Source organism: Osmerus eperlanus, chromosome 11 (assembly GCF_963692335.1).
Source record: "Osmerus eperlanus chromosome 11, fOsmEpe2.1, whole genome shotgun sequence".
In the NCBI taxonomy this organism is placed as follows: Eukaryota; Metazoa; Chordata; class Actinopteri; order Osmeriformes; family Osmeridae; genus Osmerus; species Osmerus eperlanus.
Window position 1 is genome coordinate 14,343,666 of NC_085028.1, and position 23,910 is coordinate 14,367,575.

The window sequence follows — 23,910 nt, forward strand, 5'->3', positions numbered from 1 at the left end:
GGGCACGAAAGGGAGAGGCTGAGAGGCTCGAAGCCAAAGCAGGAACAGATAAACATGACAGATGACAGAAAACAAGGGATGGAGAAAGATAGACAAACCCAAATAAAAGTGTCTGAAGAGGAGACAGAGGTTTCTCTGCACACCACCTGCTCATTCATTCACAGCAGGGAACATTTGTTGGATGTCAATAAGTTTGTCAATAAGGTCAGGGCAATTTTTTCTTCTTTTTTTTGCAATTTGTTGCACAGCCACCAGAAAATACCTCATCATCATCAACAATCAACAGCACCAATCAACAATCCAAAAAACATAGAATTACATTATGTATATAGGCCAATAGCAACAGGGACAAAATTAGTTCTTAAATCTATTGATTTTGCATCGTGGCAGATAATATCTGCGACCAGATGGGGCAACCTGAACTGACCGAGCAGGGGATGACTAGGGACAGCCAGGACTGCCTGGGTGTCCGCCCAGGACTGCCTGGGTGTCCGCCCAGGACTGGGCCTCTCACTCTGTGCAGCTGGGAGAGATCATTTAGATTTGTACCTTCAATTTTACTGCACATCCGAACAATGACTGTTCCTGTTTTTCAAGGTAAGTGACCCACACCACCGAATAAAATGAAGGTTAGAACAGACTCAAAAAACAGGAATAAAACATTTTCATAAAAGTGTAGTCAACATTAAAGCGACTGACCTTAAAGGTAAAGCTAGGCTACATACACGGATGTGTCTTTGCACAAACATCAGTATTTGGTTCAAAGGGTAACTTGCTTTCAATTATTCTCCCCAGATACTTTTACTTTTGAATGACATCAACAGCCTGGCCATAATATATTTTTCAAAGCTTTCAAAAACTTTTTTTGGAAAACATTTTATCTATTTTTTTTCCAAAACTTTTCTAAGCTTGTTTTTCACACACAGTGAAGGAGAGGAGAGATAAGAAGACGAGCTATGCGGAGAGGGGATAACAGAGAACCCTATAACAGTAGAGTAAAGCAGAGCAAAGCACAATAGAGTACAGAAGAGTTTAGTAGAGTCCTCATCAAGTACTCATCAATGATGCAAACCAATTTTTGAAAAGAAATCGCAAATATATTTTCAACCTTTCGAAACTTTTTGTAGAAAATATTTTTCAAACCTTTAGAAACTTTTTTTTCAAAACATTTTGTAAACCTTTAGAAACTTTTTTACTACAGCCACATCAAGAATTGTGTTGATTTGAGCCCCACTACTGTATGGATTACTTAAAATAGCGTTGCAAGTAACCTAGACCAATGTCAGAATGTCAAAATCACAAGAATGTACATTTTGGGACAGGTCAAGTTCAGTTTGGGACTGTTAATTTTGCACTTCGGGACGGTACTGGGACAGTGAGGAAAAAAGTTCGTTGCAAGCCCTGCACCTGCTCATCCAGACTTGGATGAGTGTGCCTAAGCCTGTACTGCCCATGGCATTAGAAGACCATGACTCACGTTTCCTGGTTATTTAAAAGCCTAACTGTATTTTTGTCAAGTTTAGAAATCGAAATTGTTTTAGAATTATTTCCTAATTTAAACGGTTACTAAGAGCTGTTAGGGTGTGAAGATGTAAGCTCACCTCTTTTTGCTTTGGCCTGTCTCACCCGCCACACCGTTTTGTGGATCTCGAAGTTGTAATTTGCAGGTAGGACACCGATCGCCTCTTGCAACTCAGTGTCCTGCAAAATGTCATCTGGAATTTGATTGGCCACTCTGCGTGGTCCTCGCCCTAGAGAAACAATCGGATATAATGTCACTAAGGGAAGAGACTAAGAATAATCAACTGATCAGAAAGTTGCGATGTTAGAAATCCACAGTACTTTAGAATCGGAGCAGGCAACTGTAGCTGATGGCTTTAGCCATGCGATCGCTAATTGAAAACACCAAACAAAAAAATTGCACCTATGAGCAGACCTGCTATCTTAACTAGCCTAGCTAGCTTTAGTAAAATAACGATGTAACGTTCTACGGTAGCTATCGTAGCTATAATACATATCAGCTCCAGGTTGTCAAAGATTACAGCAAGCTAGCTATCTGTGGTTATCTAATTGCTAGCAGGTAGCTAAAAATCATATCGTTATCTAATACATATCATTTTCTAATACACAACATATACATTTTGTTTTTGTCCCGCGTATTTAAAGGAGACACTATTTACCAGTGGATTTTTTGGCAGAAACAACTTGCGTTTCCGTCTGCGATGCCATTTTTACTTTGCATGTGGGAGACAGAAAGACCTGGCTAATCAAATGCAGAATGTAGTCGAAGCAGTCAAACACTGATACTGTCGAACAGCGTTCCGCTTGTCCAGGAATATGTTATGTTCTTATTTAGGCTACTGTATATTTGTCGCTCTGATAATACTTAGGGCTATCATTTCACCATATTCTACTTTTTTTTCATATAACTCATCAGCAAGTTATGAATAGACTATCTTCGTCCCAGTCATGTTCACCTCATGCCTGTGCTACTGCTGTTCAGTGAGAATCCGACTGTGAATGAAGGAGTGATGTGACAAAAATGACTCATAGGTCTTATTTGCTACAAGACTTGCAAGAGCTCAAGGCATATACAATATAACAGAGCTGATAATCATGAGAAAAAAAGATGTTTTGGAGTCTAGAACCAAAAGAGGACAAATAAATTGTTTACATGACAATGCAATGCACGAAAATAAACGATGCTTATATACACTAATCCCATAGAGACAAGTGCAAAAGCAAAAGAAAGGATAATTGTAGGCTGAAGAACGCATTCATTGCCTGAAAGCCTATCCCTGCCTTCCCCGTATGTGCGTGTCAATTCAGGTTACATGTGTATGCGTCGGCGCGGAGTGTGTGTGAGCGCATGTGTCTGTCACACCAACAACACTTGAAACATTTTGCCACCTGCACTAATGTCGTGTTCTGAATTATGCGTGGAGTATATGACTATCTTGTGGATCTGCTACTATTGAGACGTGTATGATATTTACACATCTGTCAATTGTTTAGTTTATGGCATTCCTCCTGTGTTATGACCTTCCCGGGTCAAATGGAAACGTCAGCTGGGCAAACAGTCATATAAATGATTGTTGAATTTACCCGCTGAATGATATGCACATGTGCACACAGAATTAAATAAATCATTAATAAGTGCAATCTGTCTTCGCAGAGAGAGAGAGAGAGAGAGAGAGAGAGAGAAAGAGAGAGGGGGGAGGGGGGGGAGGGAGGGAGGTTGGGGAAGAAGAAATGAGCGGTTCAACTATGTATGTCAACAACATTATGACCATGGGTCTCAACATCAGCAGAATCATAGATCATATCTGTTACATTTTTAAAACAAGAACGCTTATTCAAGAAAAAACACCTACTGAGTGATATGCCTATATTTGTGAATCATAACAAATGTAAAATAATGGTGCATGCTCTCGGATATCAATAAACCAAACGAAATGATTTAAAATAGTCCTCCACAGATGAACGCAACATTCCAATTTCTTGCCTAAAAGGGCTAAACAATTTTTACTTTGACAACAAACAGGACGGAACTGCGCAGAAGGAGATCTGGTAGCCTGCGGACGATGAGTTATCGGAGCCAACCTCGTCTACTTTTTCTGTCTTGAGCGCGTGTCGTAAGTCTCCATCCTTTGAGGAAGAGGCGAAAAATAGATTTGAGTCAATAAGAAAGAGACTTCGTAACTGCAGTTATAACCCTTTTGGATGAACTACCGGAGAATGCAATGTGAGGCTTCAAGGAACGAACCCCAAATCATCAAAGTCATTATTAGGAGGATTTGAGGAGCCGGCTTCTAATCCGACATCAGACGTTATGTGAATCCAAATAACTTCTGTTAATGAGAGATTTTAACGTTTGTGATATGCCTCTCATCCATCCATTCTCATCATCCAAGAAAGGAATTTAGATCGACCTTCTGAAATCATCGTCTGCGTGTTTTAGAGACCGGCTGCATCCGTTTTATCTAAACAATTATGATATATTTTTTGCGTTCATCTAAGACCATGGAGAAGCCTATTAAATGATTAAGAGTTGAACCAAGAAGGAATCTGGTGCCACGGAATAGTGAAGTGGTTGGTTATATGCTTCAAAGAGGATCATTTCAGCGCATCTCTTTGCAATGAATGGTGTTGTCTAAATCCTGCATAAACGGACTGTTGACAGACTTCACAGGATGAGAGGAGAATAGCGGTTGTTGTCAATTTTATTAGGACTTACATCGCCTTTTTTATTATATAATACCAGAAAAAAGGGGACATTGGACAAATAGTTTTAAATCAATCAATTAAAACTTTCTCTTGATAACTTCAAGGCGTTGGTTTGGTCTGGAATACAAGAATAGATGCTTCTTAGAGGACAGGAGGCGACGTAAACCAGACTTCCATCATGTTCAAAAGGGGTAAGTGATTTCACTATCTGTTCGACCCTTCATATCGAAGGCTTTTGGCCATGAAGTCCATCATAGACTATTGGAAGGTGCGCAGCACATCGCCAAAGCCAATAATACAGCCGACTATCATGGTGTCAGCTTATGATGATGAATGTGTTGATATCGGGATAGTTATGATTTGTCCGCCTGATAGACATGGAAGGAATTAACATGTGTGGGTACAGTGGCATGGATTTTTTGAGTTGCACAGTGTGCGCTGGGTGCGTAATCCTGGCGAAAATGAAATATTCATCTCGTACCATGAAATACTACTCGATATTAACGGCTGATGCCGCACTGCAGTTTATGATGTGTGCCCGGTCGCAATAATCTCTCTACAGCTCTAATGGTCTACAACAACATTGAACTAGACAGATACAAATAAGTAAGGGCGTCGTTGCAAACGGCATTTTGGGTGGCCAGCCGTTACTGAAAGCTGATTATTGTATTGAAAGCAGCCCGTCAATATTCTTTTAACGAGTTTGAGCGATTTGTTTGAGAAGAGGCGGGAATTTGCTTCATGCGTATGTGTCTTGATTTGTAATTCATTTACTTGTGTTGGTCATGTCACGACATACACCCTCTTCTGACCACACAGACACACAAACAAACATACACGCACGCACACACACACACACACACGCACACACACACACACACACACACACACACACACACACACACACACACACACACACACACACACACACACAGAGGCCCTTTTTTTGTATCCACCATTCACTGTCTGGCTGTCAGATAGCCAGCCAGTGGTTGGGATTTTCAAATGTTTTGCTTATCACTCTTCTTCATTTCCTTAATGGCTTCCCTAAGCAAGACACTCCTTCAGTGTCATCCTTTTATCTATTCATTCTGTTAATGGCTTCTTTCACTTCAGAATCCACCTAATGTGGGCCCTCAGCTGTTCTGAGACCATCATCAGATGGGTTATATGTGACTCAGCAGGGGAGATGACACCTGCACTATGAGCTCCCCATGCTAGCCACTGTGCTCTGAACATTAGCACCAAAAAACAGGCTATCAGAACCGGACCTGGAGCTCACTGTTGGTTCTGGAAATTGCAGCGCACTCTTTCAGGGGTGGAACCGTCTGCAGGTTAGACATGAAAATGTTTCAATATATTTAGAATTTAGACTGTCTATGGTCACAGATTTGACTGGTTTAATGGACGGTGCCTTGTCGCACACTCTTCTCACGTCAAATGGTTTGTGGTGAAAGACCTCGTTAGCATTTTTAGCCCACAGAACAGGCAGACGATGATGTGTCAGATTTGGCAGGAAAAGTTTGAAAGTTCCCGTGGTGTTTTGATTTTAGCGCCTGAAACAACACATTCTGGAGGCTGGCTGAGGCATCCGGACTGACATTTGGTGTGTGTCACATGTACCATTCAGTCAGAGTACTAAAAGTCCACCCTGACAGTCAGACAAGCACTGCTCCTCACATCACATTGTGACTGTGAGATTAAATTACCACCATACTGTGAAGAGGTGGAGATGATTTGGACGCTTTCATCACAGTCAGACTCAGTACATTACATTTACATTTAGCAGACAATCTTATCCAGAGCGACTTACAGTAAGTACAGGGACATTCCCCCCGAGGCAAGTAGGGTGAAGTGCCTTGCCCAAGGACACAGCGTAAATTTTCACAGACGGGAATTGAACCGGCAACCTTCTGATTAATAGCCTGATTCCCTAACCGCTCAGCCATCTGACTCCCCCTATCGTATAGTACATCACGTATCCATGTATGCAGGGCCAATCTGAACAGATCATGTGTTTGTATTCAGGGAAGCCATTGCATAATCTGGAACAGTTTGCGAAAGAGAATCTGTCTAGACGTTCGGCGTGTGCCTGCGACGTGTTCACATGGTGATGCAGGTGTAGCGTCAGACACTATCTTTGTGTGAACAGCATGTTGTGGCTGAGCTGGTAGGCCCTGTTTCTGGTCCCTGTCCCGGGCACCAAAGCTGCTGCGTCAATATGCGTATGGTTGTGTTTCTGTGTGTGTGCGTGTGTGTGTGTGCAGAAAACGTGTGTATGAGCATGCGTATGTGTTAGTTAGCGGTCTGCAACCCTACCCTGTTTGAGCAGCAGAATCTCAGCTGGTGGTTCCCCCCCCCCTTACACACACACTCCCCCCCTCCCCTCCCTCCCTCTCTCGCGTTCCACCTCCCCTCTCTTTACCTCTGTCTCTCTCTCTCTCTCTTACGTGTGTAGTGTTTCTGTCCTGGCCAGCGAGCCATAGAGCGGGCACTGGGGGGGACGTGTCAGAGCGGCTCTCTGGTGGAGCAGAGGCATGCGATGTGTCTGCTGCACTTGCCATGCTGTGACGTGCTGTAATTGCTGGTGCATGTCACTCAGGCTTACAGCGGGGCTCAGTTCATGCTTTCTTCCAGTCTACGCAACCGTACTCGCGCATGACATATCCACCCACACACACACACACACATTCACATCCATTCATCAACACAAAAGACACACACGCATGCACACGCATCCATGCAAACACACACACACAAACACACACAATGTCACATATAGACTATTGTTGTTCAATCAAAGGGAAAACTCCTTTTGAATCCCACTAAGTATTTTAGCTCAATTACTGGGAATATTGTAAACAATCACCAGTGTATTATATATGGTTTTGTCATGTCTCTGAGAGTACAGAAAGGTATTGGTGTAACAGTGTAGATCTGCCTGGTTTCACAATTGCATAGACTGACAGAAAGACATGACTAAGTGAATGCTAATTACATTCTGTAATATTGTAATGATCACTCATACTCTCAGTGATACAACATGAGATGAACCAAAGGCCGTTTCTGTATTCATCTACGTCGAATTGAAATACAACGGATAATTGTTTGAGCAATCACATTCTGTTGCAGAGAGTAATCGCATTCGATAAATCAGCTCTAATTATGTGAAAGAGTGCCAGCACGTGAAGCTCATGACTTGCTGTTTTCCCGTACGTTGCAGTCGTGTGTGGGGACCGAGGACGGAAGATTTTCCGAACGTGGGCTCAGAGTGACAGGAGGACAGCAGTACAGGAGAAGGGACCGGAGGCCCCTGCTCCCATGCCCAACATACCTGCCAGGGCCCACGTTCAGGGCCCTGTGTCTTGGGGATCCTGTGGACCCATCCTGGCCTATTATAAGCTCCCACTCACTTTGAAGGGAGAGCTGATCAAATAAGCCTGAAGTTCTCCTTGTGAGAGATAAAAACCCTTTCCCCTCTTCCTCCTTCCCCCTCCTCCTCCTTCCCCCTCCTCCTCTTCCTCCTCTTCCTCCTTCCCCCTCTTCCTCCTTCCCCCTCCTCTTCCTCCTCTTCCTCCTTCCCCCTCCTCCTCTTCCTCCTCTTCCTCCTCTTCCTCCTTCCCCCTCCTCCTCTTCCTCCTCTTCCTCCTCTTCCTCCTTCCCCCTCCTCCTCTTCCTCCTCCTCTTCCTTCCCCCTCTTCCTCCTTCCCCCTCCTCCTCCTCTTCCTCCTCTTCCTCCTTCCCCCTCCTCCTCTTCCTCCTCCTCTTCCTCCTCCTCTTCCTTCCCCCTCTTCCTCCTTCCCCCTCCTCCTCTTCCCCCTCTTCCTCCTTCCCCCTCCTCCTCCTCTTCCTCCTCTTCCTCCTTCCCCCTCCTCCTCTTCCTCCTCTTCCTCCTCCTCTTCCTTCCCCCTCTTCCTCCTTCCCCCTCCTCCTCTTCCTCCTCTTCCTCCTTCCCCCTCCTCCTCTTCCTCCTCCTCTTCCTTCCCCCTCTTCCTCCTTCCCCCTCCTCCTCTTCCTCCTCCTCTTCCTTCCTCCTCTTCCTCCTTCCCCGTCCTCCTCTTCCTCCTCCTCTTCCTTCCTCCTCTTCCTCCTTCCCCCTCTTCCTCCTTCCCCCTCCTCTTCCTCCTCTTCCTCCTTCCCCCTCCTCCTCTTCCTCCTCTTCCTCCTCTTCCTCCTTCCCCCTCCTCCTCTTCCTCCTCTTCCTCCTCTTCCTCCTTCCCCCTCCTCCTCTTCCTCCTCCTCTTCCTTCCCCCTCTTCCTCCTTCCCCCTCCTCCTCCTCTTCCTCCTCTTCCTCCTTCCCCCTCCTCCTCTTCCTCCTCCTCTTCCTCCTCCTCTTCCTTCCCCCTCTTCCTCCTTCCCCCTCCTCCTCTTCCCCCTCTTCCTCCTTCCCCCTCCTCCTCCTCTTCCTCCTCTTCCTCCTTCCCCCTCCTCCTCTTCCTCCTCTTCCTCCTCCTCTTCCTTCCCCCTCTTCCTCCTTCCCCCTCCTCCTCTTCCTCCTCTTCCTCCTTCCCCCTCCTCCTCTTCCTCCTCCTCTTCCTTCCCCCTCTTCCTCCTTCCCCCTCCTCCTCTTCCTCCTCCTCTTCCTTCCTCCTCTTCCTCCTTCCCCGTCCTCCTCTTCCTCCTCCTCTTCCTTCCCCCTCTTCCTCCTTCCCCCTCCTCCTCTTTCATTGTTCTCCCACAAAAAAAGGATTCTGCTCCAGAGCCAGTGCTTCACAGGCAGACACTAGTTAAGATAACTCTAACCAAGGACTTTAGTCAAGGGAGTGTGTCAGTGATATTTGCATATGTCAGTGTCACTGAAAGACAGATGTACCAGGCGGAGCTGCAGTCCTATAGACCAGACAGCACCCGAGGCAGAGATATCATTTGATATCATCATGAAGTTGCACAACAGTGACACCAAGCCCTCATATCTGTCATTCTCCATTCATGTGGGGACCATGGTCTCTCTCTCTCTCTCTCTCTCTCTCTCTCTCTCTCTCTCTCTCTCTCTCTCTCTCTCTCTCTCTCTCTCTCTCTCTCTCTCTCTCTCTCTCTCTCTCTCTCTCTCTCTCTCTCTCTCTCTCTCTCTCTCTCTCTCGTCCTCTCTAATCCCCAGCATAATGTCATCACTCTATGTGGTTGTGTTCCTGTGTTGATGTAATTACCAGTTTGACTTCTCTGGCGTTGGCGCGGGCAGGTGCCAGTCTGTGAGGGTAGATGCGGGCAGGGGGCCCAGCAGGAGGCCAGGAAGAGGAGAGTAAAGAAGAAACATAAAGCTCCCACTGATCCTTTAAATCTTACTAAGCTCCCAGAAAAATAGGAGGCGTCTGAGGAGAGAGAGGCATCAGTCTGACACTTGTTTTAAAATGTATATTTAAACATTCCGCACTCTTATTGGAGAGGCAACATCAAAATATATCACGGTAATACACACACACACACAAACACACATTAAACCTGCACATACGTAGGTACACACATTTAAGTCCTGTCCCGTAGGTAATTGTAGCCTATCGCCAATCAGGGTTTTAGGGTGAGATTTCCAAATGGCCAGATATGGTTATTTGTAGTGTGTAGACCCAGCTCAGAACACCAGGCATCGGAGATAATTGACGAGGTATAGCCACTTACATGGATTCTCTCTGAGTCACGTTATTAGAGTGCTATGCAACACACCTTGTTTTTTGGCAGTGAAAAACAGCTCATCTACAGGAGCAAAAGGAGATTCTTCAAATCAGAGGGACATTTCTTCAGTAGGAAGGCGTTACCATGGTGGCCCCAAGGCAGTATTCAACACCATGACTCTCAGCAGAGAATGACAAATAATTAGTGTGTGTGCAGACAGGAGGGGCACAGCCACTTTCTCTCGTGTGCATGCCACTTTTGATTCCATGGACTGCTGTGTCCGTTAGCCTCTTTCATACTTACCTGTCATCCATTTCACACCAAATTAGAGGCTGAGGACTGTAGGGCCCTGGGTCCAGGGGTGCGTGTGTGTGTGTGTGTGTGTGTGTGTGTGTGTGTGTGTGTGTGTGGCGAGTGTCTCCCCTGCTGAGGAGTCTTGTACTAATGCAGCCTTGAGAGGCTGAGGAATGATTCAATCCAGAGGACATTCGAAAAAGTGAGCCGGGGGGCGGGGGGGGGGGGCGGGGGGGGGGGGACACAGCAATCTCCCAGCTCGTTTTTGACCTTTAAAAAGCACCTGATTCCTCAGCAAACACCATTCCCTTCCCTTTTGTTGTGGAAATGAGATGCAGGGCTGGTCGTTAACGGATGATAATGAGGTGCGAGAGACAAACAACTTGAGCCCTGTTGGTTTTCCTAATATTAATAATTAATTTCTGATTAAGTGGCTAATTGGAGTTTAAAGGTCAATGTCAATGGAGGTGCCATTGATCTTACAGTTCAGGACGTGACAGGCGTGAGGGAGGAGAGAGGGATGAAAGGAGGAGGAGGGGGGGGGGGGAGGGTCCAGCAGGCAGGCTGACAGTAATCCCAGGTGTTCTCCTGCTCCTCTGACAGCTCTACCTATCCCAGGCCCCGTTCCCCAGGCACCCTGAGTGTGTGCTGACGACAGCCATCCCAGCTTCCCCACCACTGGGACGAGCTATGCCCTTTTGGCATTGAGAGTTAGCACTTCCACAAGATGGGGTGGCCCATCAGGGGCAGGAAAGGGTTTCGCTGGGCTCAAAGAGGAGGAGGTGGATCGGAGGTTTACATGTTACGTGTTGTTTGGATCTGTTGTGCACACACAAACCCACACCGCTGTTCTGTTTTACAGTGGGCCAATTGCTGTCTTTCTTTACTGACTGTCACTCCGAGCATTGATCCAGTGTGTTTGTTATGCCTCAGATTAATCTCCCACTCTCATCTATTTCACACTCAGAACTCATTTATTATGAGATGTCTGACATGAAAACAATGGATGATTCATTCTCCAGTGCATTGCAGTTTTAAGATGGCTTCAAATAAATGTGTCTTTGCTGGCAGTGGTGTGAAATTAAAAACAGGCTTTAGGGAATTAGAGAAAGAAAGTCTTTGTCTTTTTCGTGTCGTAGCTGCAAGCAGGTCTCTCAGGATCCTCCTTCCTCCAGCCCCCTGCTCCTCTCCAGCCTCCAGCCCCATGCTCCTCTCCAGCCTCCAGCCCCCTGCTCCTCTCCAGCCTCCAGCCCCATGCTCCTCTCCAGCCTCCAGCCCCCTGCTCCTCTCCAGCCTCCAGCCCCATGCTCCTCTCCAGCCTCCAGCCCCCTGCTCCTCTCCAGCCTCCAGCCCCCTGCTCCTCTCCAGCCTCCAGCCCCCTGCTCCTCTCCAGCCTCCAGCCCCATGCTCCTCTCCAGCCTCCAGCCCCCTGCTCCTCTCCAGCCTCCAGCCCCATGCTCCTCTCCAGCCTCCAGCCCCATGCTCCTCTCCAGCCTCCAGCCCCCTGCTCCTCTCCAGCCTCCAGCCCCATGCTCCTCTCCCTCCAGCCCCCTGCTCCTCTCCAGCCTCCAGCCCCCTGCTCCTCTCCAGCCTCCAGCCCCCTGCTCCTCTCCCTCCAGCCCCCTGCTCCTCTCCAGCCTCCAACCCCCTGCTCCTCTCCAGCCTCCAGCCCCCTGCTCCTCTCCAGCCTCCAGCCCTGAGCTCCTCCTCCCCTCCTCTATTTCAGCCCCCCCCACACTGTCCGTATTAAAGCCGGATGTTGTAACAGCCACAACGAAGAGTGGCTGTAATACTTGGCACATGGCTGTGTTCAGGGGGTGTAATCTGTGCTGGAGGCTCTGCAGGGGCCCAGGTCTGGGATGTGAGGAGGGTCCATGGGGGTCCAGCCCAAAGCTGAGACACAGCTTGTGAAGATTAATGCTGCTCACTAATGTATGCACCGTGGAGGCGGTGAGACTGCTGGTACTGCACTCTCTCCACACCTCCTCTCACATCGCCACCTAGGGGACGAGCCCAACACCGCACACAGGTGATTTATTGCAGGATAGAGGTTTTAATCTTGGTGGGCTGTGATCCAGCTTCCAAACAATCTAAGTTTTTATTTCAGTTGAGTTAGTTTTATTTTAGCAGTATTTTTTATAGAATGTAGGTTATTTGAATACACTAGATAGAACATTATTCCTTGAGAAAGTCTTATAAATATTTTAGTATGGATGATGAAATATGGAGTCCAGAGATGTCCATGTTTTGCCCATACAGATGGAATGCTGAAGAGAGGGAGATAAGGACAATGGAAAGGGCACCAAGACAGATGGAGCCATAGTAATTATAGAATATGGGCCAAACTCGGTTCCACACTCCCAAATCTTTTTATGCTTTACTTAAATCCCGACCAGTTGTTTGAAGGCAGTCTTAGATGTAGAATTATGTCTTGACCTTATTAGGGATCAGACAAAAGGGCCACAAAGATTGCGGTTTTATGCTTTTCAATTAACTTCTGCTTGGTTACCCACCTGTGTGTGACTGTCCTGCTGGTTTACCAGCATGCTTTAATAAATGACATCACTGTCTGATTAGTCTAGATCCAGTCCTGGTCCAGGATCTCTTGCTCATGCTGCTACAAAAGAAAATGCTTGACATTTTGTCCATATAAAATATTTTTTCCTCCTAACAAGCTGTGTGACTCCAGCTCAGGGTGGTGTTAACTCACTTTCTCCCGGGCCACTGTTTGGGAGCAGCTGATTAAGACCTTGGCATCACGAACATTCAGTTACACACACTCACACACACACACACACACACACACAACAACAACAACAAAGGTGCCAGGTGCTGTTTTGTGAGCTAAAGATAAGGGTGTTAATTAGTTTAGTAATTGTTTAAAAGCACAGAGATGTAGCTGGCCTGGGCTGGGTTAGGTAGAGTGGATAGGAAGGTTTTGGCATGGCTATGCTGTGCTACAATGGCTTGGTTAGATTGGGATACAAAATCTACAATAGGAAGACTGGGCAGAGCTATGCTATACAATGTGATCTAGAAAGTTTGGGTTAGGATTAGGGGCTCTATGTGGGACTTTGACAAAGATGCTGTTTGCTGCATATGGTGTGTGCGTCTGTGCGTGTGTGTGTGCGTCTGTGCGGGTATGTGTGTGTGTGTGTGCGAGGGGGTCGATTCGGTGATGAAGACTACAGACTACAGACTACAGCAGCACCTTGACCTCTGTGCAGGAGCTGTGGTTCTTGGGCTTCCCTCGGGTCAGAGGTGAGGCTGGAGGTCAGAGGAGCGTGGAGTAGAGAGCCGGAAACAAGGAGTGAGTTCTAAATATTACCGACGCTTCCACCAGAGTGAGTTATTTTTCCAAAACGGAAACTAGCTAGTTTTAGTTAGCTTCCGTTACCTAGCAACCTAGCATAATACTCGTAGCAATGCTACTACCTGCTAGTGTTACTTGTTAGCCTCCTAATTGTAAATTTTGAAGCCATACTATAGCGTTTTTCATATAGTTTTTGTCTATCGGAAAATAGTCGGTTGGAATGTTCCGAATCACACATGTGTGACGGTACTGTGTGGGGCCCGCTTTCGAACGATCACATATGTGTGACGCTACTCCTTAACGGGTTAAAATTCCAGACAAATCTGCCTTGTTGAGCTCAGAGCCGTGCATCCCAACAAAGCACTTCTCGCTGCCCTGCACCGGTGTTAAGACAGCACTACAGTCCCTTCAAGATAATACCGGTGGAGGAGAGATAAGATAACTGCTTCCCTCTCTCTCCTCCATCCACCTGGAGGTTTGTTTTCGGGGCTGCACAAAGGTGTCACAGGGAACCGTGTGTGATGCATGGGCATGCAACACAACAGGCAGTGTGGTTTGGCAGAGAGACGGTGTACTGTTTTTACTTCTGTTGATGGCTTTCTCCCTTCAACTACAGCTGGCTGGCTGGTTGACTGACTGACTGGCTGGCAGGGGACCTCAAAGAGGGGCCTGCATTGGGACTTGCTTCCAATCAAAAAAGAGAACGGAGAAGCGAGGAAGAACGGGGAAAAAAAGCCCCTGTCAGGCTAATAGCTAGTCAGTGCCATGCAGACTGTGTGTCTGAGCTGCTGCTCCCAGTCAAGGCCTCAATCATGCACCGCTCCGCTCCCGAGGGAGCCCAGGAAAACACCAAGACGCCTCGGTCTGACAGGGAACACTGCTGCGCCTCCAGCCCGACGCAGACTGAGGAACGTCTGCCCTGACAGCTCCGACTCTCACTGAAACAACGTCCCGTCCCACCACGGATGGCCACGGATCCTGCTCCCTAAACCCTGGCTGACAGCATCGCGATGCTGGTAAATGGAAGTGAATGGAAAGGTTAAACACTACAGAACAGATGTCATCCTCTACTTGCTGTAGTGAGTAAACAATAAGAAGAACAAGCTGGCAGAGTATACTTGTTATATTGCTGAGCCGGGGTTACGTAAGATTTATGATCTGTCAGTGTGGTAACGATTCTATATTGCTGGGGGATTGATATTGCTCGGTTCTAGAGCACTTCTGGCTGCCATATTAGTTTGGCAGATTTGTCCCTGTCTACACCAGCGCAGCCTTGTCAATTATTTAGAAGAGCAAAACAACAGGCCGGAAAAACACAGCACTTGGTGTGGAGTGTCTCATTTACACATTTACTGTACGATCCCAGAGGGATGTGTTTAGGCCATGCTAGGAGCTGCGTGCGTGCGTGTGTGTGTGTGTGTGAGAGAGGGGGAGTGAGACAGAGAGAGTGGAGAACAATAGAAAGAACAGATAGAAGAAGGGTGTGGTGGAAGAGAGGAACATGTGGGATGCTTGAGGAAGATAGGGGATAAAAACCCCATCTAGGCAGAGACAGAGAGATAGAGATGGAGACACCTGGAGTGAGAGAGACTGCAAGGACAGGCATCAAGCCCTAATGGAAAAAGCATGTTTTCAGTGTCAGTCCTGCTCTCTCTACAGATAGATGGAGAGGTTCACAGTCACTGTGAGTTAGCCAGCCCAGAGCAGCACCTTTTCTTTCCCTGCGGCCCTGACAACCAATCACAGAAACCACAGGGCTCCAGAGGACCTCCCCCTGCTCCCTATTCCCAGGGTCTGACTATATGTAACTATATGTAACCCAGCTACCGGTCACCGTGGGAACTGACTTCAAGGAGGTGTTAGATGTAGTCAGCTCTGCATACTTAGCAGCAGTTGTGGAAGAAATTGGATTTCATATGTGCTTATGGTAATCACCATCAGCTATTACCTTATCATCTGTTCCTATATTCTGTCTTAATATCCATTTGTCTATATGTGTTCCTATGTCTAATGACAGTTCTATGATGTAGAATCTGCCTAACAGCCAGCCTAAAATAACAAACACCTATTGGCTATATTTAGTTTTTCTCAATTCTCTATAAACACCGTCCTCTGACCTTCATGCCTCAGAGAGACTTTGCTAGTATCATTTTATGTTGAGGTTTTTGTCAAACTCTCTCTCTCCAATCTGCATATTGCTAATACTTATAAAACTCATCTGAACTTAATCCGGCCGTTAGTGAATAGACCGACAGAACTCTTTCCTCATCACAGTCTACCTAGCCCTCTGCAGTCCTGTGTTCATCTACTACAGAAACAGCAGATATTCATGTGTGTATTTCTGATGGCTGTCAAAATACCAGTTTCTGACTTGAAGCCTCCATCTATTTCAAACATTTGTCGCAGTGTAGCTCCATGTAAACTAGCTGCTAGTTGAAGGGAACCTTAATGGTTTTGCTGACTGCGTCAAAGTTGAAAAATTAGGTACAATGCAGGTACAACGCGGCAAGTCAAGAGAGACAGGAGAAATAAGTAAAGGGAAGTGAGAAGAGATGATTAAGAGGGGGAGTAAAGAGGAGAGGGAGGCTGACTGGATGATTAGTTGCAGCGCGAGCTGGAGGTGGTGTTGTGATAGGAGACACAGGAAGCTCACTGACCCCTGAGATTGGTAGTGTGCTCAGGATGGCATCTGCTGAATTAAACCGGCCTCCCTTCAGAAGATAGCTCCCCCCTTTAGATACACATGTACCTACTCACACGTGCGGTCATCTCACACGCACACTAAAGCACACTAAAGCACACTAAAGCACACTCACACACATTTACATGTATGCTCACACACTGATTAAACAGATGTAGAGCCCCCTTACCCTTTGTGGTAAAGGGGAGACGTCAACTCTAAGAGACATTGAGGTGACAGTCAGACTGAGATGAATATTTCATTATTAAACAACATTTGCTCCAGGAAAGTGTTATTCTTGTTTTTGTCTGTCTCATGCTTCACTTTCCAGGCCAAGGTCCTATCTGAAATGACTATATTATTCCAGTTTTTCTTTGTGCGCCTTTGCTGAAGGCATCCGGCTGAAATGTATTTTGTAGTTTTGTCAGTGAAGAGATAATAAAGATTCAGTTGAGCAGAAATAACATGTCACATTCTTTCAAAATGATTCATACAAATACAGTCAGAGATTCTAATACAGTATACGTAGGCCTGCTTGGATTGACATACAGTATTAGTAAACGTATAGGCACAGGGAGCCCTTTCTTGAATGAAAATAGCGGTAGCAAACTGTAACCCAATGCATCAACTCCTAACATGCTTAGCATGATCTCTCATTTTGCCAATCCAGTAAGTCGATCAATGCAGACTAACAGCCGGCCATCTTGCAGCATTGACATTCTAGTCCATCACTTCCTGGAGGGATCAATGCCATGAATTCTTGGTGAGCGTTGTGTGCCATACTTCAGTGGATAAGACATATACCGCAGTCTGAAATATGCCTGTGTGTACATTATCGATACTGTGTGTGCGTGTGTGCAGTAAGTATGATATGTATGTGTGTGTGGCTGTTTGTGTGTGTGTGGCTGTGTTGTATGTATGGATATGTTTCCATTGAAACTGAACATGAATGTCCCCCTGTGTTACCTACAGTAAGACTTTAGAGCACGCAGTGTTTTTGTCTAGATTTCACACTCAGTTTGCAGCGTAAACATTGTCGTTGTCCCCAACCCTCCACCAGGCAGGCATCATGAAGGGATGAGTAGAAAGCACCTCTTTCTCCCTCCTATAAGCTGGCAGGGGCAGAGCACAAACACAGGCTTGATTTGCGACTGCGGAGAGCCCGTGGTTAGCCAGCCCACTCTGTGCTGGGCTGGGCAGAGTAGAAGTCTGGGCGAGGATGGCACAATTATCCCGCTGATCACAAAAGCTCTTGGCGTTGTGGTGGAGCAGCTGGGAACTATGCGGCTGCTGCAGGTGGGGCGTGTGTGTGTGTGTGTATGTATGTATGTGTTTGTGTATGTGTGTGTGTATGTGTGTGTGTGTGTGAGTTGTTTCTCCACTCTTCACAATGTTGTTTGCTTCCCGTTGTCTCTCCAAGGCCTTTCCAACCATTAGAAATAAACAGGCAGAGACCACAAGAGTGGAGAGTTAGGAACAAACGCTTCTTTGAGAGTTCAGGGTGGGTTTCTGGTGCCGAATTGAACTGACGGTTTCAAAACACTCCAAAGGATTGCCAGTTAACAGCTTGACAGACATTAGTCCAGCAAACAGGAGTTGCAGCAAACTTGTAGCGATCTTACGTGTCCTTCTGTTCTTTGTCATGTGGCCGTCTGTGAGCTCCGTACAGCTGCGTTTAAAGCTGGGCTCTGGTCTGAGTTACAGTGATGCTCACACATCTCTGACACGCCTTTGAAAGGTCGTCTTAACCTCGCGGTGAAAGCATGTGCTGACTGAGGTGAGGCATAGGGGGGGGGGGGGGGGGGGGTTAGAGAGAGTGTTCCTTTTGAGCATGCCATAATGTCACTAAAGGTCTCGTCACAGAGGACGAAAGTGCATGTTTGCAGAAAACATCTGTCAGGGTGGATCGTTAATTATTCGATGATTGCCACCCTCCAAGGAGAGCCCTCGTTGTTATTAGGAGTCGTGTGGTGGAAAAACACAGCATTGGAGGCACTCATGTTGACCTAGTTGAGATGTTCCATGTGTCAGGTGTTGGAGCAGAAGCATGGAACACTGTGATGACACTGGAGAGGATGCACGGCTGTGTCTTACACACGGGTCTACTGGTGGGATTATGTAGGCTACGGTGGCAGAGAACTCTTTGTGTCTTGAGTAACTCCTAACCATTTCTGACTGACTCAGGTTAACTGGAGGTAAACAAGACTTGCTGTAAATCAAAACAATCAGAGAGAGAGAGAGAGAAAGAGAGAGATTGGAATGAGGACTCTCAAACTAAAGCTTTCAAGTGTTACAATCCTGCCAGTCTTCGGCGCTTGTAGTCGAAAAAACTAACATTAAAAGGCTTTAATCTATTAAAAACAAATCTATATTTTTTAGAAAATATGACGAAACATCTCTGTTCTATGCTAAAGACAAAACAGCACTCCTTTGTATTTTGCTGAAATTACATTCAACAAATTCTCACTAATTATAAATTTAGACAAATTTCCAAAGAGCGTCTGCATATTTTTGCATACCTATGTAAGGATAATCAGAGTGTTTTGCTATGCTTCAGTGCACGAATTAGGCTCACATTTAGACAAGCATTGTAAAATGTTCTCATCAGGGTGCTCTCTCCTGCTTTGTGTCCAAATCCAGCCTTTTATGGTGTACTGTCACACTCCAGCTGTCTCTAACTACCACCTTGGTGTGTGTGTGTAAAGTGTCTGTGTGTGTGTGTGTGTGTAGGGGGGGGTGTAGTGTATCTGTGTGTAGTGTCTCTGTGTGTAGTGTCTCTGTGTGTGTGTGTCTGTGTGTGTGTGTGTGTGTGTGTGGGGGGGGGGGGGGGGTGTAGTGTCTCTGTGTGTGTAAAGTGTCTGTGTGTGTGTGTCTGTGTGTGTGTGTGTGGGGGGGGGGTGTAGTGTATCTGTGTGTAGTGTCTCTGTGTGTAGTGTCTCTGTTAGTGTGTGTGTCTGTGTGTGTGTGTGTGTGTGGGGGGGGGTGTGTAGTGTCTCTGTGTGTGTAAAGTGTCTGTGTGTGTGTGTGTCTGTGTGTGTGTGTGTGGGGGGGGGGTGTAGTGTCTCTGTGTGTGTAAAGTGTCTGTGTGTGTAGTCTACACGTGTATGTGCTTCTGTTCAAACTACTAGTTTAGGAAAGGAAAGGGCCTCCCTGGAGCGCGTGTCTGGACATGCAGGTCGTGACCCCTCGACGTGGCTCTGACCCGGTGGCCCAGCGTGATTAGCCCCTGCAGAGCAGCAAAGACACTGAGGCCCGCCACATCTCCAACCACAACAACAAACAAGGGACAGTCCAGGGGAGAGGACACGCTGAACAGCCAGCTAAAGGGTTTTCTCCTCAGAGCCTCCACGGGTGCTCACTGCACCACAGTGAGCTCTATTCAGATGCTGGTGTGGAGATGGACACTGAGAGCTGCTCATTCCCCAAGAGGAGGGCCACTCTAGCCACCAGAACGTCCTTAAACACATCAGGCAGGACAGGGGGGCACAAATAGGTATCCTGTGAACAGCCTGTAAACAGCCTGTAAATAGCCTGTGAACAGCCTGTAAATAGCCTGTGAACAGCCTGTAAACCAAAGTAGGCAGTAGGGATACCCCACCACACGTGGTCAATCTTAACATCTGAGAGAGACACACCAGTACAGAGAGACCGTCACACGCAGCTGACAGAACACAGACACACGGAAATATACAGACTGGAGACAGAACAGAACAAAACATATACTGTGTGAAAACATCCGCACACAAACAAAGAGTTTGCCGCCAGAGCAGCATGAACACAGACGTCGGGATCCCAGCAGCGCCTCCCTCAGTCTTCAGGCCCGCTGGCTGGGACGGCGTTGTGCGTGGACGTCCGATAAATAATTCATGCAAATGAGAATTGTTAGCAAGAGCGGAATAATCACAGGGACTGACTAATTGGCAAGTGTTTTCCACTCCCTACCTTGTCACCGTGAGGTGAGGGGAAGAGCACAGGACTCAGAGACACTGCTGTGGGCCAGACGTGGTGGAGGTGGAGGGTGGTGGTGTGAGGGTGAGGGGGGTTGGTTGGTTGGAGGGAGGGAGACTTGAAGGGTTTAGCTGTCTGCAACAAAATTCAATTATAATTTACCTCGGCTCCAAAGTAAAAGTATTGTCAGAGAGACAACGGCCGCCTTTAGAAATTGAAAATCGAAGTCAGATAATTGTACCAGCTCTTGTTTGTTCCCTTGCTTTTAATTGTGCTTGGGAGAGATGGGGTCGTAGTCCACAGTGGCTAGTCTGATGGGATTAGTTCACCGTAAAATTGGCTGTACATTTTTAAGTTAGTCAGTCAATATAAACAAGTGCTTTCCTTCAAATTGAAATTAAGTACATGAACCAAATACTAACAGCAGCGGTTGCCAGGTTTGTATATGCATATCCCCCATAATGACTGACGTTGTCCATCTCCCTACTGCACACCACTGAGCACGACCATGACAAGCTTGAACAGTTGTTCAGCTATTTCCATCGACAGAGAAATGATTCGGGGAAAAGAGAGCTGTAGGATTCTTTTCTTCCCTGTCATTTCTGCTCTCCTCTCTCACCGCCGAGTGTTCTCTCCTCGATTCACACTGAATTATTAAAAAGTGTTTTGATTCCCAGTATGATTGTGAATCGGGGGCTGCAGCAGCTCTGTTCAGTCACATTTGCTTGTTTTTCTCTCTCCCCATACGTGTTCTCTCCTGCTGTATCATGCCGAACCTGCATGATTCTGCAATCCTTGCATCCTTGCAATTCTCACCTGAATATGGGGGTGAATATGGGGGGGGTGGGGGTGGGGTGGGTGGGGGGTGGGTGGGTAAGGATGAATACTTAAAAAGTTCTGGCCGCCCTGCTTTCCAGTGTGTTATTCCTCCGATCTATATTCAGGTCAGGGTTTCTTTTCTTTCACAGGAGGGGAGAAAAGAAAGGGATGTTTTTCTTCCCATCATGCACCAGCAGCAGGGCCCAAATTGGCACAGGGGGATGGTCTGTCTCTCCTGGGGTAAAGATCCTGTCTCTCGCTTGACTCCTTCCCAAGTGAACCTGCCAAGGAGAGCCCTACACCAGCGCACTCACAGTCACGTCCTGCCATCCCCGGACTCTGAAGCCCATGCTTCTGTCCTATCCACCCTGCTTCCCGGCAACCACGAGGCCCTGCCTCTGCTGTGCAAACACACACACAACAACACACGGTTATACACATTGTTGCATGGCTTTGTTGAATCTCGTTTCTGATTGGTCAAGTAAGGCATTCTATGGTCTGTTGTCTCCGAATAACCGACGATAACGTACATTTTTTTTAAATTATCAATAAGATACTTTTGGGGTTACTTACTTTTTGTTTTATCAATATCTTGTGCATGTAATACCCACATGTAATAAGAGGGGTCTGTCAGGGTTTATTTTGCAACATTGACCGTCTCTCTGTACAAGATCCCTTGCAAATACATACAAACCTCCACACATGCACTTCCCACTGTTCTCGTGGAAGTCAAGCTTTACATGGCCACGGTTCCCTGGCACTGCCAGAGCCGCAGTGCCTGCCCTCAGGAAAGGTTAGGGAAACAGCTGCCGGCAGATGAAAAATTCATGGTGTTCTACGATGTATTTGAGTAACTCACCTCGGCGTGTCTGTCTCTGTCTGAGACGCCCATGCTGCTTCACTAGCTGTCAGCACAGCGCTTGGGTCCGGGGCTCTTTTGTCTCTGATCTGTGACAGAATATTAATGCTGTGCGTGCGTGTGTGCCTGTGTGTGTGTGTTGGCATGTGCGCGTGCGTGTGCACCGTCTGAGAATGATCAAGCTGCTAAGGGAAACGAGGGATCTTTATCTGAGTTCACAAGCCCAGAGTTGTAGAGGTTTTAATGTGGGGCTGGCTGCGTGTTCGCTCTGATAGACCAGTGAGGGAGACATGAGAGTGCCAGAGAAGAGAGTGAGACAGGCAGGCCGACAGATGAACAGACAGACAGATGGACAGACAGACAGACAGACAGACAGACAGATGGACAGACAGACAGACAGACAGACAGATGGACAGACAGACAGACAGACAGACAGATGGACAGACAGGCAGACAGACAGACAGACAGACAGACAGACAGGCAGGCAGGCAGGCAGGCAGGCAGGCAGACAGGCAGATACACAGGCAAAAAGACAGCCAGATAAACAAACAAACAGGCATACACGCAGGCAGGTTAACCAACAGACCTACTTGGCTGCCTGCTGCTTCAGTCGCCTGGGTAGACTCAGCACTCTGTACAGCTCTGTACAGATGCACCAGGTCATTACCTACTGAAGAAAATCCTCTCCGACTAGAGCTGGAAATATTATAGCAACTAAACCATGTTCACTCACGACCTTGTTTTTCCTAATTAAAGGAAACGCGACGGCATGGCTGTATCCCTCACAGCGCGGCGGGTATTGTCTGCTTTACAGCGTGTGGCCTGTACTTAGGAGTCCAAAATGGCAGGGGGGTAGTTTATGTAGCGACGCACAAAGTCATATCCCTTTACCCCGATCAATGTATCGCTGTGACAGAGCGACGGCTCTCTCCAGGTGCACAGGGACACAGATCGTTAAGGCAGATACAGTCAGGGTGTCGGCAGCATGATGACAGTGCTTAGAGAATCTGCCGGAAGACAGTCCGGGTCCTGGCTGAGCTAAACGGAGTCACTGGCAACATCATTCAGAGGAGCGGAGCGAGGCTGGGCAGCTGGATGTGATGAAGGGGAACCTTCCCAGCCATGTCCAAGCTTTTGAAGCCCAGGCTCTAGGGAGGGGGTCGGGGCCTCCCACAGCAGAGATTCTCCCCCCCCCCCCCCCATTAACACGTGGCTTTGCTGTGTGTCTGGTGAAATGTGGTGGTGGGGTGTGGGGCGGGGCGGGGGGGGGTTCGGTGGGCGTGCTGGGACTGTGGTCGATGTGATTTGAGCCGAGGGCGATGTTGTGGTGTGGAATAGACCTGTCCGTATCAAGCTCTGACCCCGGGGCAATGCGTGCTGCGCTGGGTTTCATGGTGAGTCACCCGGCACAGGTAGATCGTATCTCTCTCTATCTCTAATACTCTCTCACTCCCTCTCTCTATCTCTAATACTCTCTCACTCCCTCTCTCTATCTCTAATACTCTCTCACTCCCTCTCTCTCTATCTCTAATACTCTCTCTCTCTCTCCCCTCTCTCCCCTCCCTCTCTATCTCTCTCCCTCTCTCTCTCTCTCTCTCTCTCTCTCTCTCTCTCTCTCTCTCTCTCTCTCTCTCTCTCTCTCTCTCTCTCCCTCTCTCTAACACTCCCTCTCTCGGTGTCTTTCAGCATCTCAGTATATCTGTTTATCATGTAAGACCTCCCTCTCTTCCTCCTGCAGACTTCCCCGCCGGGTTATCTCTCTCTATCCTTCTCTCTCTCTCTCTCTCTCTCTCTCTCTCTCTCTCTCTCTCTCTCTCTCTCTATCCTTCTCTCTCTCTCTCACACCTTTCTGAGACTTCACTCCAAATACTGGTGCAAAAAACACACTTGTTTTGACATCCAACAACAGCTATGATAACCATCTAAATGTCATACGTCAGTACTGTAGAAAGGAGCTTTGCAGGACTGGGAGTGTGTGTTTGTTTGCGTGTGCCTGTGTGTGTGTACAAGCTCATTTGTGTCTGTGCACATGTGTGGGTTGTGTGTGTGGATGTGTGTGGGGAAGTCAGGTGGCTGAGCGGTTAGGGAGTCGGGCTAGTAATCTGAAGGTTACCAGTTTCGATTCCCATGACGTTGTGTCCTTGGTCAAGGCACTTCACCCT

General features: G+C 47.3%; 2 protein-coding genes across 2 annotated transcripts in view; one reads left to right on the forward strand and one right to left on the reverse strand.

The window, feature by feature from the left end:
• The window catches only part of dph1 (diphthamide biosynthesis 1), a 39,073-nt gene extending 36,758 nt beyond the window's left edge, over window positions 1-2,315 (reverse strand). Inside the window, 2 exon segments of the mRNA XM_062473695.1 lie at window positions 1,602-1,751; window positions 2,181-2,315. Of these exon segments, the coding sequence (XP_062329679.1) occupies window positions 1,602-1,751; window positions 2,181-2,229 (199 nt within the window). The 5' untranslated portion in view covers window positions 2,230-2,315.
• A 1,043-nt stretch (window positions 2,316-3,358) lies between these two features.
• rtn4rl1b (reticulon 4 receptor-like 1b) overlaps window positions 3,359-23,910 on the forward strand; it is a 107,626-nt gene continuing 87,074 nt past the window's right edge. The window contains exon 1 of the mRNA XM_062473320.1: window positions 3,359-4,418. Within this exon, the coding sequence (XP_062329304.1) occupies window positions 4,406-4,418 (13 nt within the window). The 5' untranslated portion in view covers window positions 3,359-4,405. The remainder of the gene's footprint in view (window positions 4,419-23,910) is intronic.